At 37.4% G+C, this 14,868-nt stretch overlaps 2 protein-coding genes across 4 annotated transcripts; both read right to left on the bottom strand.

The window, feature by feature from the left end:
- Nucleotides 1–1,432: 1,432 nt before the first annotated feature.
- Nucleotides 1,433–4,010, bottom strand: LOC135834252 (uncharacterized). Its single transcript, XM_065348087.1, has 2 exons — nucleotides 3,700–4,010; nucleotides 1,433–3,579 (listed from the first exon to the last, which is right to left on the bottom strand). Exon 2 carries the CDS (start codon nucleotides 3,515–3,517, stop codon nucleotides 1,658–1,660), a length of 1,860 nt encoding a protein of 619 aa, XP_065204159.1. The 5' UTR covers nucleotides 3,518–3,579; nucleotides 3,700–4,010; the 3' UTR covers nucleotides 1,433–1,657.
- Nucleotides 4,011–9,852: 5,842 nt separating this feature from the next.
- On the bottom strand, nucleotides 9,853–11,590 carry LOC135834205 (uncharacterized). Of its 3 annotated transcripts, none has more exons than XM_065348052.1 (2): nucleotides 11,444–11,590; nucleotides 9,853–11,365 (listed from the first exon to the last, which is right to left on the bottom strand). In XM_065348052.1, the coding sequence occupies exon 2, from the start codon at nucleotides 11,302–11,304 to the stop codon at nucleotides 10,060–10,062; it is 1,245 nt and encodes a 414-aa protein (XP_065204124.1). In that variant the 5' UTR covers nucleotides 11,305–11,365; nucleotides 11,444–11,590; the 3' UTR covers nucleotides 9,853–10,059. The 3 variants fall into 3 exon arrangements, with proteins under 3 accessions (XP_065204124.1, XP_065204130.1, XP_065204118.1); XM_065348058.1 differs by having other exon boundaries at nucleotides 9,853–11,383; nucleotides 11,448–11,590; XM_065348046.1 differs by having other exon boundaries at nucleotides 11,448–11,590.
- Nucleotides 11,591–14,868: the final 3,278 nt, after the last annotated feature.

The following is a 14,868-nucleotide window of genomic DNA, read 5'->3' as shown; positions in this document are numbered from 1 at the left end:
AGATGGATTCTTTAATTCGGGCGCCAATTTGTGATGACAGGATCTCCGATTAATTAAACGAATTAAAAGTTCGAAAAAGTTCACTTTAAAAGTTTATTGTCGGAAATAAATTCACAACAGTATTTAAGATAATCGCGAACAAGTAGGTACAACTTGAAGTCACAAACTTTGATAAAAGTAAAACTAGGTAGGTACTAGTAAAGAACTTAAGACAGCAAAGTAAGAAGCTGAAGTTGAACTGATGATTTAGTGAGCTGAGAGCTGAGTATTTATTGGGAAAAGGTTGCATTGAAAAATATGGAATTTTACATTTGGAAGCCACTGCACTTTTTATGAAGTGGATTTCAAAGGAGAACTTTATTGTTTGATTGTTTTTTAGTATAGGAAGGTATAGGATGGATTCAAGAAGCCACTGACGTTTTTATAGAAAACAATGGATGTACATTTTTAACAAGCAGCAAAATAAAACTTTGCGTTATAGGGAAAGGTACAATGGGTGTACATTTTTAACAAGCAGCTCAATAAAACTTTGCATTATAGGGAAAGGCGAGGAAAAGGTATGGAATGGTTTTATAAGAGGCCGCTCTTTCTTATACATAGTTTAAAAGTATTGAAAAGAAGTGATAAAACCGAAACGAAGTAATACATATTTTACAGATGGGGTAAAATTATGAAGAGGTAAATATGGACGATTTTTTCGTCATTACACTACAAACCAAATTTCTGACTATTACATACGATTATATGTAGATACGTCAATTTGATCAAACTTTGATATTTTCATTATAAAAAATATTAGGCCAAATTTGAATTTTCAAAAATTAGCTAGCTAAACCCAGAAAATCAGAAAATGAAATTCAGCACCTGAATGTTTCACTGGTGGTGCATTTTGGCACTCTCTTACGATTCTCTTTTATCCGGTTTGATAATCTTGGTGCTGTTGAGTTCTCGATTTCATTTTCAGATTAGTTACCTACTTACTAACTTTTCAGAGTTTTTCAATTTCGCATTTTCAAAAGTTTTAGATTTCAACCTTAGTCTCGAATTTCATTTTCAGTCTTCCGATTTCCTTTTTACATTTTCGATTCGATGTTCTGATTTTACAATTTCAGGTTTAGTTTCCGATTTCGTTTTTTGGATTTTCAGTTTTCATTTTCAGAGTTTTCAACTCGTATACCTATTTTATTTTCTGTTTGGAATTTTTGCTATATTACTTCCTATTTTCAATTTCGTTTTTAATTTTTAATCCAACTCGCAAGTTTTCCTATTTTTTTTCAATTTTCGAATTGAATTCAGTTTCAGTTTTTTATTTTATTTCCCGGGCTTTCAATTTCATTTTGGAGTTTTCAGTCCAGAAAGATAAGTGGTCCAGTTTACCACCACCTAACACTGAAATATTAAGTAAATGACCGTTATAAATTCGCCAATAAAATTAATTTAATACGTTTATTACTTATGTAGGTAAAGAACAGTTAAGTGATAACAATCGATTATTACTACTTGATATATCTAGCCACAAAATATTCATAATATCACCAATGTACTTACGTAGGTATTAAGAATAAAAACACGAAACAGGAAAACGATAAAAGGTTATTATTATTTGACACGCTGAATAAAAAAGAATAATAAGTATAACTTCAGATTCGAAGAATCGCTACACCATCCTTCTACGTTTTCTAGGAGGAGACGACCCTTCTTTTTTAGGATAAAATTGCTTTTTAAAGCTGTCAATTTTATTTTCGTCGTTGTTAAAGCACCACGTTATAAAATCATCCAGCTTGAAATCATCACTACCCCTAAGCGAAACACTACCAGCAACCAAATGCTCTTTGAAATGCTCAAACAAACGTATTTTCATAGGCATCCTGACTTGTTCATCAGGAAAAAAAGTGTCGACGAATTCCATCACGATAACGAAATCGCCCCTGCCAGTACATTCGAATAAACAGCGTTCGGTTGCAGGTGACGATCTGAATTGGTTTCTAAATTCAACGCCGAGATCAGCAGCATCTTGAAAAGCATCGTTGATAAACTCATTTAGCGATTTATTGTTTCTGAATAAATCAACTTTCAATACACGATCTTCTCTCAATAAATGCAACCTCAATATACGCTGTTTAAACTCGTTTCTTTCTCGCACATCGGGGTAGCAAACAGACAGAAAGTCATTTAATCGTTCAAAACACCCTATTGCCATCAACAGAACGCAGTACGTAGTGATATCTTCATGATTCGCCATCAAGTTCTTATTAAATAACGCGATTTCGTTTTCTGTTTGTAAACACAATTTCATCACTATAAGCGAATCGCTGGCAACACACCAATACAACATATCATACCAATTTTTATTCCAAAAGGCGTTTCTCTCTTCAACAGTAGCATCCTGTAGTAGAACAATGAGAAATTTCGCCGATGTACGCTTGAGATACCGTGGCTTATTCCATGTTAGTGCATTTTTCACCGCCGATCGTTTGAAATGCTGTGAAGCACTTTTCCATATCTCGCGGAACATAAATAATTCATTCTTATAAAATTCTCCGCCCGTGGAATCGAAAATCTCAAACTCAAGAGATTTCTTAACATATCCAATAAAATTATTAGTACTAATTTTATTTCGAATGTACGTCCAAGTTCCAAAAGAAAAATAAGAAGTACGTGGCTCCGAAGCGCGGCATCTAAAATACAACAGAGACTTGACAAGATCAGCACCTTTCGCCGTCAGAAATATCTCTAGTTGGTGTTTGTTCAGCTTTGGTAATATAAACCTACAGAATAAATCCGACCAATTCTCAAACATTTCTATAACTATTTGTGGCTGTTTATTAGAGGGTATACGATCCCAAAAATACGTCACTAATGAATGGTTAATAATCGATCCTGATCTGTACTTATAAAGCATCACCTCGTCCACAGACACATTACGTAGATTGGGTATTTTGTCTAGTTCGCTTCTAAGACAGCAAATCCAGTAGAACATTTGCGAGTAACGATCAAAATCAATACTACTCAAATCCACCATCGCGCTGACAGATGGCCAAATTCGTTTGATATCGTCTTCAAAGCAGTAAAAACAAGCTACCTGGAATTTCTCATATTCAGTGAGTCGATCGCACAACATCAAACGTTCGGCTGTGCGCCGATAATGAATGGCGCCGTTCCAGTCCCATGCAAAATCATGAAAACGAATCAAAATCTTCTCCAAATCACCGTCACACCGATGGAGTACATCAGAGTGATGAAAATGCACCCATTGCAAGATTGACACTCCGAATACGTCGACGTATTTCTCCAGGAAATCGTAAATCGCAGATGGCAAATTGGGTATCACGTTTCTCAATTGAATGCCATTTTCTTCCAAATTCAACTTTAATTCTTGTAAACGCTTACTTTCTATGTGTGCGCAGATTTCTTCACGCCATAATTCCACAACAACTACGATAGATGAGATTTCTTTCAGGGTGACTGGGCTGGGATATATCAGGTCGTACACGTTGGACTCGATTATTTCATTCATGATGTCTTGATTTCATCTAAGGGTAGGTATATCTATCGATGGATTCAATGCGGGTGAGAAATCTAAAATTCAATAATATGTTCAAAATGAAATTACAGATTTTATATTAATCAAGTATTGCTACACCAAAAATAATAACATTACAACTTAATTCATAATATTTTGTATACCTAGGTACATACCATTTAAATGATTGATAACTAATCAATGAAAAGACAAAATCACGTCTTATTGCTAATGAATAATGTATGGTACTGCTCCCAGTATTAGACAAGGGCCTATAAAATTACTATGGAATTTTTCAAGTAGGTACCTACATACTAACCTAAGACTATAAGCCCAAGTAAGGCTCTATATCCCAAGACCACGTAGCAACCTGGATGAACAGAAATAGGTAACTAAGTACTGCCTAACTGGATGGCGGTTCGTGGCCCATTTGCCAATTTCAAACGCTCTTTGTAGTTTGACTGGCTGACAGCATCAGTACCACCTTTGCACCATCACTGAAGAAATGCTAAAGCTAGAGTGAATCACTATAGAGTCATGTATATAATGTAGACTAGCAGTATCACCGGTCGCTAGCGACGGGCAAACAATGATAAAATTTGGCCTTTATTTTATTTGTTTATAATTTTCATTTTCAAAAAATGTCAATTTTAAAAAAATTGTCTATCTCAAAAATTTAAATTCCACAAATTTTTGAGATAATATAATTATTTGTTTTAGATAACTTTAGATCTTCCAACCAATATTGTACCCCCTATCTTCATTGACCCCCAAATGATGTTGGCTCTTGTATGGAGCCCCTAAAATTTTTGGAAAAATAAAAATATATACATTATATAAAAAACTGTTATCTATAGAAATTTTTTGAAAATTTTTCATTTTTTGGTCCTTTGAATGATGTTGGTCCCCTTGTACAACTACAAAACCCGTCAAGTTGAAAAATATCATTAAAAAAATGAAAAATTTGGTTTCTAGAGTCTAGGGGTACAGAATATTTAAAAATTTTTCCTCTCTGATTCTTTTTTCATGAAAAATGTTTCCTCTGACCCCCGCAGTTTGAAGGGTCAAAGTTGAAAATTACAGAAAGGTCATTTTTTTGGAGGGGCATAATATGACCCCAAATTGATTAAAAAGGTCTAAAATCAAACCATTGGTCAGTGGCTCAGTACCCCCATTGTGATCAACATATCCAAATTTCAGCTTCCTGAGTCATCCCTACCCCATTTAAGGTAAGAAAAACCACATTTGACCCCAATTTTTGACCCCCTCACCTTACTTAGAAGGTCCAAATTTTCAGAATACAATGGGAGGGTGCCCCATGAGTGATAATTGCAGGTTTCAACCTTCCAACCCTATTTGACCTCTCTCAAGGGTCAAAAAGTGGATTTTTGGTCTATTTTATGTGTTTTTCAATTTTTCAGACAGCCTACAGCCTCTCCAAGTTGACCTAGGGGGTCCAAATTCTCACAGTACAATAGGAGGATGTACCCGAAGTGCCATTTGCATGTTTCAACCTTCCAACCCCATTTTTACAGAAAGGTCATTTTTTTTGGAGGGGCATAATATGACCCCAAATAGATAAAAAGAGTCCAAAATCATACCATTGGTCATTACCCTCATTGTGATCAACATATCAAAATTTCAGCTTCCTAGATCATCCCCACCCTGATTAAGGTGGGAAAACCCACATTTGACCCCAGTTTTTGACCCCCTCACCCCTAAAATTTACTTAGAAGGTCCAAATTTTCAGAATACAATGGGAGGGTGCCCCATGAGTGATAATTGCAGGTTTCAACCTTCCAACCCTATTTGACCTCTCTCAAGGGTCAAAAAGTGGATTTTTGGTCTATTTTATGCGTTTTTCAATTTTTCAGACAGCCTACAGCCTCTCCAAGTTGACCTAGGGGGTCCAAATTCTCACAGTACAATAGGAGGATGTACCCGAAGTGCCTTTTGCATGTTTCAACCTTCCAACCCCATTTTTACAGCAAGGTCATTTTTTTTGGAGGGGCATAATATGACCCCAAATAGATAAAAAGGGTCCAAAATCATACCATTGGTTATTACTCTCATTGTGATCAACATTCAGCTTCCTAGATCATCCCCACCCTGATTGAGGTGGGAAAACCCACATTTGACCCCAGTTTTTGACCCCTTCACCCCTAAAATTGATCTAGAAAGTCCGAATTCTCAGCATACAATGGAAGGGTGCCCCATGGGTGATTGTTGCAGGTTTCAACCTTCCAATCCTATTTGACCTCTCTCCAGGGTCAAAAAGTGGATTTTTTGTCTATTTTATGTGTTTTTCAATTTTTCAGACAGCCTACAGCCCCTCCAAGTTGACCTAGGGGGTCCAAATTCTCATAGTACAATAGGAGGATGTACCCGAAGTGCTTTTTGCATGTTTCAACCTTCCAACCCCATTTTTACAGAAAGATCATGTTTTTGGAGGGGCATAATATGACTCCAAATGGATGAAAAGAGTCCAAAATCATACCTTTGGTCATTACCTCTATTGTGATCAACATATCCAAATTTCAGCTTCCTAGATCATCCCCACCCTGATTAAGGTGGGAAAACCCACATTTGACCCCAGTTTTTGACCCCTTCACCCAAAAAATTGATCTAGAAAGTCCAAATTCTCAGCATACAATGGAAGGGTACCTCATGAGTGATTATTGCAGGTTTCAGCCTTCCAATCCTATTTGACCTCTCTCCAGGGTCAAAAAGTGGATTTTTGGTCTATTTTATGTGTTTTTCAATTTTTCAGACAGCCTACAGCCCCTCCAAGTTGACCTGGGCGGTCCAAATTCTCACAGTACAATAGGAGGTTGTACCCGAAGTGCCTTTTGCATGTTTCAACCTTCCAACCCCATTTTTACAGAAAGGTCATTTTTTTTGGAGGGGCATAATATGACCCCAAATAGATAAAAAGAATCCAAAATCATACCATTGGTCATTGCTCTCATTGTGATCAACATATCGAAATTTCAGCTTCCTAGATCATCCCCACCCTGATTAAGGTGGGAAAACCCACATTTGACCCCAGTTTTTGACCCCTTCACCCCTAAAATTGATGTAGAAAGTCCAAATTCTCAGCATACAATGGGAGGGTGCCCCATGAGTGATTGTTGCAGGTTTCAACCTCCCAACCCTATTTGACCTCTCTCCAGGGTCAAAAAAGTGGATTTTTGGTCTATTTTATGTGTTTTTCAATTTTTCAGACAGCCTACAGCCCCTCCAAGTTGACCTGGGGGGTCCAAATTCTCACAGTACAATAGGAGGATGTACCCGAAGTGCTTTTTGCATGTTTCAACCTTCCGACCCCATTTTTACAGAAAGATCATTTTTTTGGAGGGGCATAATATGACCCCAAATAGATGAAAAGGGTCCAAAATCATACCATTGGTCATTACCTCTATTGTGATCAACATATCAAAATTTCAGCTTCCTAGATCATCCCCACCCTGATTAAGGTGGGAAAACCCTCATTTGACCCCAGTTTTTGACCCCTTCACCCCTAAAATTGATCTAGAAAGTCCAAATTCTCAGCATACAATGGGAGGGTGCCCCATGAGTGATTATTGCAGGTTTCAACCTTCCAATCCTATTTGACCTCTCTCCAGGGTCAAAAAGTGGATTTTTGGTCTATTTTATGTGTTTTTCAATTTTTCACACAGCCTACAGCCCCTCCAAGTTAACCTAGGGGGTCCAAATTCTCACAGTACAATAGGAGGATGTACCCGAAGTGCTTTTTGCATGTTTCAACCTTCCAACCCCATTTTTACAGAAAGATCATTTTTTTGGAGGGGCATAATATGACCCCAAATAGATAAAAAGGGTCCAAAATCATACCATTGGTCATTACCCTCATTGTGATCAACATTTCAAAATTTCAGCTTCCTAGATCATCCCCACCCTGGTTAAGGTGGGAAAACCCACATTTGACCCCAGTTTTTGACCCCTTCACCCCTAAAATTGATCTAGAAAGTCCAAATTCTCAGCATACAATGGGAGGGTGCCCCATGAGTGATTATTGCAGGTTTCAACCTTCCAATCCTATTTGACCTCTCTCCAGGGTCAAAAAGTGGATTTTTGGTCTATTTTATGCGTTTTTCAATTTTTCAGACAGCCTACAGCCCCTCCAAGTTGACCTAGGGGGTCCAAATTCTCACAGTACAATAGGAGGATGTACCCGAAGTGCTTTTTGCATGTTTCAACCTTCCAACCCCATTTTTACAGAAAGATCATTTTTTTGGAGGGGCATAATATGACCCCAAATAGATGAAAAGGGTCCAAAATCATACCATTGGTCATTTGGAAAATGTTGTCTCTTTGTGGAAGAATTCTTTGACATTTGATCCATCGATGAAACTTTTCATTAATGTGCTGACTCTTTGTTGTTCTTCGACTTCTACCCAATATAACATGCTAAGTGAAAAATCAAGAATTCTTAGAGGGCTTCAAAGTCATATTGGATCCATTACCTCTATTGTGATCAACATATCAAAATTTCAGCTTCCTAGATCATCGCCACCCTGATTAAGGTGGGAAAAACCACATTTGACCCCAGTTTTTGACCCCTTCACCCCTAAAATTGATCTAGAAAGTCCAAATTCTCAGCATACAATGGGAGGGTGCCCCATGAGTGATTATTGCAGGTTTCAACCTTCCAATCCTATTTGACCTCTCTCCAGGGTCAAAAAAGTGGCTTTTTTTGCTATTTTACATGTTTTTCAATTTTTCAGACAGCCTGTAGCCCCTTCAAATTGACCTAGAGGGTCCAAATTTTCACAGTACATTGGGAGGATGTATGTTAATTGTTAAGTCATCGATTTTTCAAGGTGATTTTTTTGTACAATCAATTGTTGTATGTCCAAAGAAAGGAAAGGTGCACTGACCTTTCGAAACAGAACAAATTTCAGCAACAAAAATTTTAAACGCATTTTTTGGTGAAAAAAATGACTTAACCCACTTTGGAATAGAGCTCTTCAATTATTCATCATAGCTAAACGAATTTAGACAAATTAAACACCTCTTCTGAAAAAAAAAAAAAAAAAAAAAAAAAGAAGGATGATGAAATATAATGAAAAAATATGAAGACTACCTACTTAACACATGTAGGAAATGAAACGATGCCGGCCGAGTCCGCTATGCATTTTGCACAATCTATCTGTTTTAAAGAAAACTTCTCCGCTGTGAAGAAGATCAACGGACTTCACCGCGCAGAGCTTAGTATAATTAGACAGATAGTTAGATAGGTACTAGAATTTGATGTCCCCTTCATCCTTTCAGTGCTTCCAAACATTTCATGCATGGTGAAAGGACATGATTACTCTCATTTCTCATCACTTTATCTAATTTTTTATTCAATTTTCAGACTCTTCGATTGTAGGTACCTATTTGTCATTTCATTTTTCAGTTAGCCTGGTTAAAGGTTAGCCACCTACAGGTAACTTTCAGAATCTTCGATTTTCTTTTCATCGTTTCCAGTTTCTGGAATTTTTAGAGTTTAAGATTTTATTCTTTTTCATTTCAGCCCAAAACATCAATAGAGAATTGGTACCGGACAAGTGGATTATCAATAAGCACCAATCAAGAGCACACGAGCTAAAAAAGTAGATTTTCAGAGTTTTATGTTAGACAGATTTTATATCATTTTTTTTGTGTTTTTTTTTTTTTTTTGGAAAATTGCGATTTCCAAAATGTTGTAAGAATCTCCAAAACGGCTTGAAACCAGCTCAAGTCGACTTAGCGAGTTGAAATTAGGGTACAGCGTGAATTTCAACTTTCCAACATTATTTGGTAAAATACGGAAATTATTTCAACAAATTCAAAAATGTGCTGGAGGCTCTAGAACTACTCAAAAGTGTTCTTAAACAGTTTCCAATTGATTCGATGGGTCTGAAATCGACTCTATTTCAAATTTCATGATAAAATTTCAATTTTTTTCTCATGTTTGCCTCAAATTTGATTTTCAAAAATTTGCATTGGGGCCTGTTTCGAAAATCTGATAAACCATAAGTCACACGATTTGCCGACTCTCAAGTGCCACCAAAGTCCCGTTAGACTGAGTCAAAGGGAGAGCGAATTTTGCAAATTTCATATTTTTGAGCTAAATTATCATAAAAAGCTATAAAAACGAGCTACAAATTATTTTCAAGCAGTTGAACAGAATGTTCTAGGCACCGAAATTTTTCAAAATTTCCATTTATGGAAGGTGGGGGGAGGGGGGGGGGGGGGTAGGGATGTATTGATATTTGATAAACTCATAAAAATAATATGGTCTTGTGATATATCTCCCTCCAATGTGAAAAATATTGCCATAGTTGAACTCTCCAAAAAACATATATTTTAATACGTACTTTGTTAAATAGAAACAATATATTAAAATAATAATAATAAGCAATAAAATAGGTAATAATAAAATGAAAAAAATAGCTCATCAAGGCAACAAAAAAACAAAAAGTCATTCAATACTTAGCCTACCTACCTACTCCGAACAAATCATCGGCGATCATAACGTAATTTCATTTTCATTTCGAAAAGAAAAATTTCATTATAAAAATCGAATCTTCGACGGGTGCGCTGAAGATCAACTGACGCCAATATTTATGCCAAAATGCGTTTCTCTCTTCCAAAGCAGCATCTTGCAATACTGTGATCAGAAATTTCATTCTATTATTTTCCGGATCACACAAATTTCGAGAGAGAAATAATCGATCATTATACAGTACATCATCTAACACCGATCGTTTGAAATCCTGCGGAACACTGTTCCATATCTTGCTGAACAAATTCGCCTCAATTCTATGAAGACAATATGTGACGCAGATAAGCTTTGGTTCTAGCATATCATTAATAAGATGCGAAAATTTTTTCATATTGATCCTGCTTCGAATATACATCCAAGTTGGAAGAACATGTACTTGTACTAGAGTTGATTCAGATTTCAACAGATCTCGTATCAAAACAGTACCTTTTGCGGCCACGAAAGTGTCGAGCTTACGTTTGTTTAGTTTTGGTAAAATAAACCTAGAGAATATCACCACATGCTTTAAGATAGGTATGCAATCATGTAATGGCGACTGTCTATTAGATGGTAATCGATTCCAAAAATACATGATAGATGAACCGTTCATCGATCTACATTCATCCTTACTTAAACTAAAAATCATGAACTCGTCGATAGGATAATTACTCGAACGTGGATTAGGAATCTTGTGCAATTCGTTTCTAAGGTAGCAGATCCAGTAGTACTGTTGCGGACAAGTTCGAAAATTGATTTCATTTAAATTCTTCCTATCGCTGACAGATGGCCAAATCCGTTTAATATCATCTTCGAGGCAGTACAAACAAGCGAGCTTGAATTTCTCATCTTCGGTGAGTCGATCACACAACATCATTCGTTTGGCTGTGCGGGCTTCGTGAATGGTGCCATCCCAGTCCCATGCAAAATCATGGAACCGGCGCAAGACGTTCTTCAAATTGCTATGATTGAATACATTACCAAGATGATATATCTGCCATGTAACGATCGACCTTCTGAATCTGTCGACATATTCTTCCAGTAAACTGTAAATCGTCGATGGCAACATGGGAAGAACAGTTCTCACCGGAATGTTATTCTCCAAATCTAATTTTTGTACACGTTTACTTTCGAGATGAGTGCAGATTTCTTTAAGCCATAATTCCACGGCAACTACGATCGATGAGATTTTTTTCAGCGTGATAGGGCTCGGATAGGTCAGGTCGTACGCATTAGACACAGTTTCAGCCATGTTGAATTGGTAGGTTCACGATTCGGTATATGGCTGTATGAATTCAATATGGATGACAAATCTAAAATTCAATAAAATGCTGAACTCGATCGTGTATTGCTGCAGCGAATATCTAGGTACTTATTAATAAAAATCTTACCTACCATCAAATTGATTAATATCCAAATGAATCGAGAAAATCACTTGTTAATAAAATCACTGCCAGACAAAGACGTGAAATTACCGCAAAATGTAGAATTTTCAAGGTATATCAGCTCAATTCAGTTTCAAAGACCTATAGGTCTTTGTTCAGTTTATACCAGTAAAATTCATATACGGATGATGAAGAGGAGGTACTGGTTTGGTGTAAGGTTTAGGGTAGGGGTATAGAAGCAGCATTGAGGAGCCCGGAACTAAAACTGAAACTAGAATCTAGAAATATTACTATTGTACTCCGTTTTAGTTCTTCCAAAGCATATATTACATACACATTTGAATTATTTTTGTTACTAGTAGGTAACTGTTCCATCTCGCACTCTTCCATTAGAACGAAATCAAGCTAGATCGAAAGAGTATCTTGGTGACCCCGTAACCAACGCTTCATGTGCTGAAGTTCATTTTCTTTGAAAATTTAAAAAATTCAAAAAATCAAATAAGTGATTCGCAAATCTTCAACCGCTTAGTAGCCTTATAATCGAGCGGCACCATTTTTGGGCCGATCTGGGGCCTCCAGCTAGATCAACTTTTCGTCAGAAATTTTAGATCGCTTCAGAATGCGTGGCAATTATAACCTGGGTAGCTGAAAATTCAATACCTATTCAGTCCTCTCACTCAAGTTAGACGTTCCAAATCGATTAAGAGATGACACTATATAGGCAACTTTTTTTTGACTTTGAAGAACTCGTATAGCGACATCCGTATTGTTTTGCGAAAAAAACCAAGGTCATTTTCGGATTCTACGCACTTTTTTGAGTAAACTATTCTCCCCGATTTTTGATTTTCAATGTTTCAAGCGCATAAGACTAATTTTTCTAAATACGAAAAATTCAACTCGAACTTTGGGTGAACACAGTTCCGCGCCACGATTACGTGGTGGCCGGAGTAACGCCAGCGACGCCAGCGTCGCGTGCTTCAAGTTTTTAGTTTTTACAAATAAAAATCTTTGGTATGCGCTTGAAACTTCAAAAATCAAAAATTAGGGAAAGTAGTTTACTTGAAAAAGTGCGCAGAATCCGAAAATGACTTTGGTTTTATTCGCAAAACAATACTGATGTCGCTACAAACTCGTGAAGTGGTGCAAAAATGGCCATTTTCCCAACTTTGATCATTTCTCTGATTTCTCCTGACCACAAATACAACTCAAATTGAAAAATCTCACTCTGCTTTTTGTTTTATTTTAGGGTCTTATGTATCTATTGAGCCCATTTTCAACCGGAACACAAATATGCAGTTGCCTAGTGTAAGACTCGAGGAGACGAACAAAAAACAGTACTTGTATGACTGTTTGCCTATCTTATGAATTGAAGGAGCAACGAATGCTTCGCAAAACTCGAAAGAGGAGTTCGAAGGCCTAATATCAAAACCGCATAACTCCCTTATCAGTTCCCTATTGACAAAATTATGCATAAAAACAGGCATGTTGATGTGTAATGCGTGAATTCGGACTTTTTTCAAAAATAAACATGCGATTCGGCCTACGAATAGCATGCGTAAAAGCAATGTTACAGCATGTCGTCGTCGTGGTTCCTTATCCTTTACAGGACATTGGAAATCGCATTTTTGTGGTAAGTACCCTAACAGGGTGAGGCGTATGCCTATTGCCACTGCAATTATTCTAGGGAATTGACGTTGTTTCGAGCTTCCACTAGTAGTTTCCCATTGCTTTCTAGTGACATCTACACAAGCACCTTGGAGCTAGCCGGGTAGTTAAGAGACCCTGAGCTCCTCAGTGTTGACCTCTATAGACGCTCGAACCAGTTTCAGCTTTTTGATTCTGCTAACAGATGGTGTGCATCATCTGTTAGCTCGGCTAAACTGGTAGTCCCACGGTACTTGGCGTGTAATGTTGATAATTGCACAAAAGATTTTTTAATTACACGCACAAGCTTGCCTCTGTAGCTGGGTTTGAACCGGGTACCTCGTGAACGGAGGTCCGCGGCTCTACCTACTACGCCACCGAGGGACTACAACATGTAAATTAGAAGAAAAATTGAAAAAAATTTACTACCCTGGATGGGAATTGAACCTGGGACCCGCGGTTTCAGTGTCTGTTGCCCAGCCCGCTCAGCCACTTCACCGCATGCGAAGAGTGGAGTTATTTCCACATAAATGTTAGTGCGTTGTGAACTTCTTAAATTTTTTAATTTTTCTCCGAAGTCCAAAAAGTGCAAACATTTATGAGGAAATAACTCCTCTCTATGCAAGAAGCAAAGTGGCCAAGTTGGTTAGGTATCGCGAAAAAACAGAAATGGCGGGTCCCAGGTTCAATGCCCGCCCAGGGCAAACATTTTTTCATTTTAATTTTATTTTACATGCTTTAACATTACTTTTACGCATGATATTCGCAGGCTGAATCGCATGCTTTTTTTGAAAAAAGTCCAAATTCACGTGTGCTTGTGCTATGCATAAAAGCATGCATTTTAGCATGCTATAGCATAATTTTTGTCAATAGGGTTGATATCTGAGTAAAACGTTCTTTTTCACTGTAGCACTTCCAACAGTCACCTTCAGTTACCTACTTTTTATTTGAACATTCAAGTCGGATAGGAAGTGCTACAGTGAAAAAGAACGTTTTACTCAGGTATCAACTGATAAGGGAGTTACCTGGTTTTGATGTTATGCCTTCGAGTTGTGATCAGGCTTGTAGGACCACTCAGGTTTTGCAGTTGCTCCAAAATCAAGGTCCTAGTTCGGAGCTTCAGCTTTCAAACAGTCCGGGCTGGTCATTCGGTTCTGCATTTTTTGTCTTTGTAGGTTGGTCTGGCCCGGTCCTGAACAGAAATTTTCATTATGGTCATGGGTCAGCCCAGGTCCAAAAAAACGGTCTTGATTTTTCAGAAAGAAAAAAGCTTCCTAACACATTAGATGCGTTGAAAAATGGGATTTTTCTGTCAAAACATTGAAACTTCGAAAGAAATTAAATCACAATGGAAATTTATTCGAAATAGGCATCTAAAATGGCATTATAAATTTGAAATTGAAAAATTGGGCATAACTGAGGTCCAAACCATGATCATTGGTCCGATTTTTTAGAAAGGTCTTCGGTCTCGGTCTGTCCCTGTTATTTTTTCTGAAAAGGGTCATCTGTTCTGTTAATATTTACATAAATTTGTTTTAGAGGTCTAAGGTCCGGCCCAGTCCGGTCCACTCGGTCTTGTGTGCATTTTTGGGTCTGGTCACAGTCATCGGTCCAGTTTTTCGGTCCGGTCCAACAAGTCTGGTTGCGATAAGGCCACTTTTTGGGCTCAGACAGTTACCGACTCGACCACTCTTGAAATGTTGTAATAATAAACATCCCAAATACGGATCCGAGGTTAGTTTACCCAGAATCACCATTTTTTGGGTTCCAGAGGCTTTCAAAGTTAC

The sequence above is a fragment of the Planococcus citri genome, chromosome 1 (assembly GCF_950023065.1).
Source record: "Planococcus citri chromosome 1, ihPlaCitr1.1, whole genome shotgun sequence".
Taxonomy (NCBI): domain Eukaryota; kingdom Metazoa; phylum Arthropoda; class Insecta; order Hemiptera; family Pseudococcidae; genus Planococcus; species Planococcus citri.
The sequence above is the reverse complement of the archived record's forward strand: the minus strand, read 5'-3'. Positions and strand labels throughout refer to the sequence as shown.

Excerpts from the sequence above, each read along its gene's own strand:
- LOC135834252 (XM_065348087.1), bottom strand. The coding sequence starts at position 3,517 with ATGAATGAAATAATCGAGTCCAACGTGTACGACCTGATATATCCCAGC.
- LOC135834205 (XM_065348052.1), bottom strand. The coding sequence starts at position 11,304 with ATGGCTGAAACTGTGTCTAATGCGTACGACCTGACCTATCCGAGCCCT.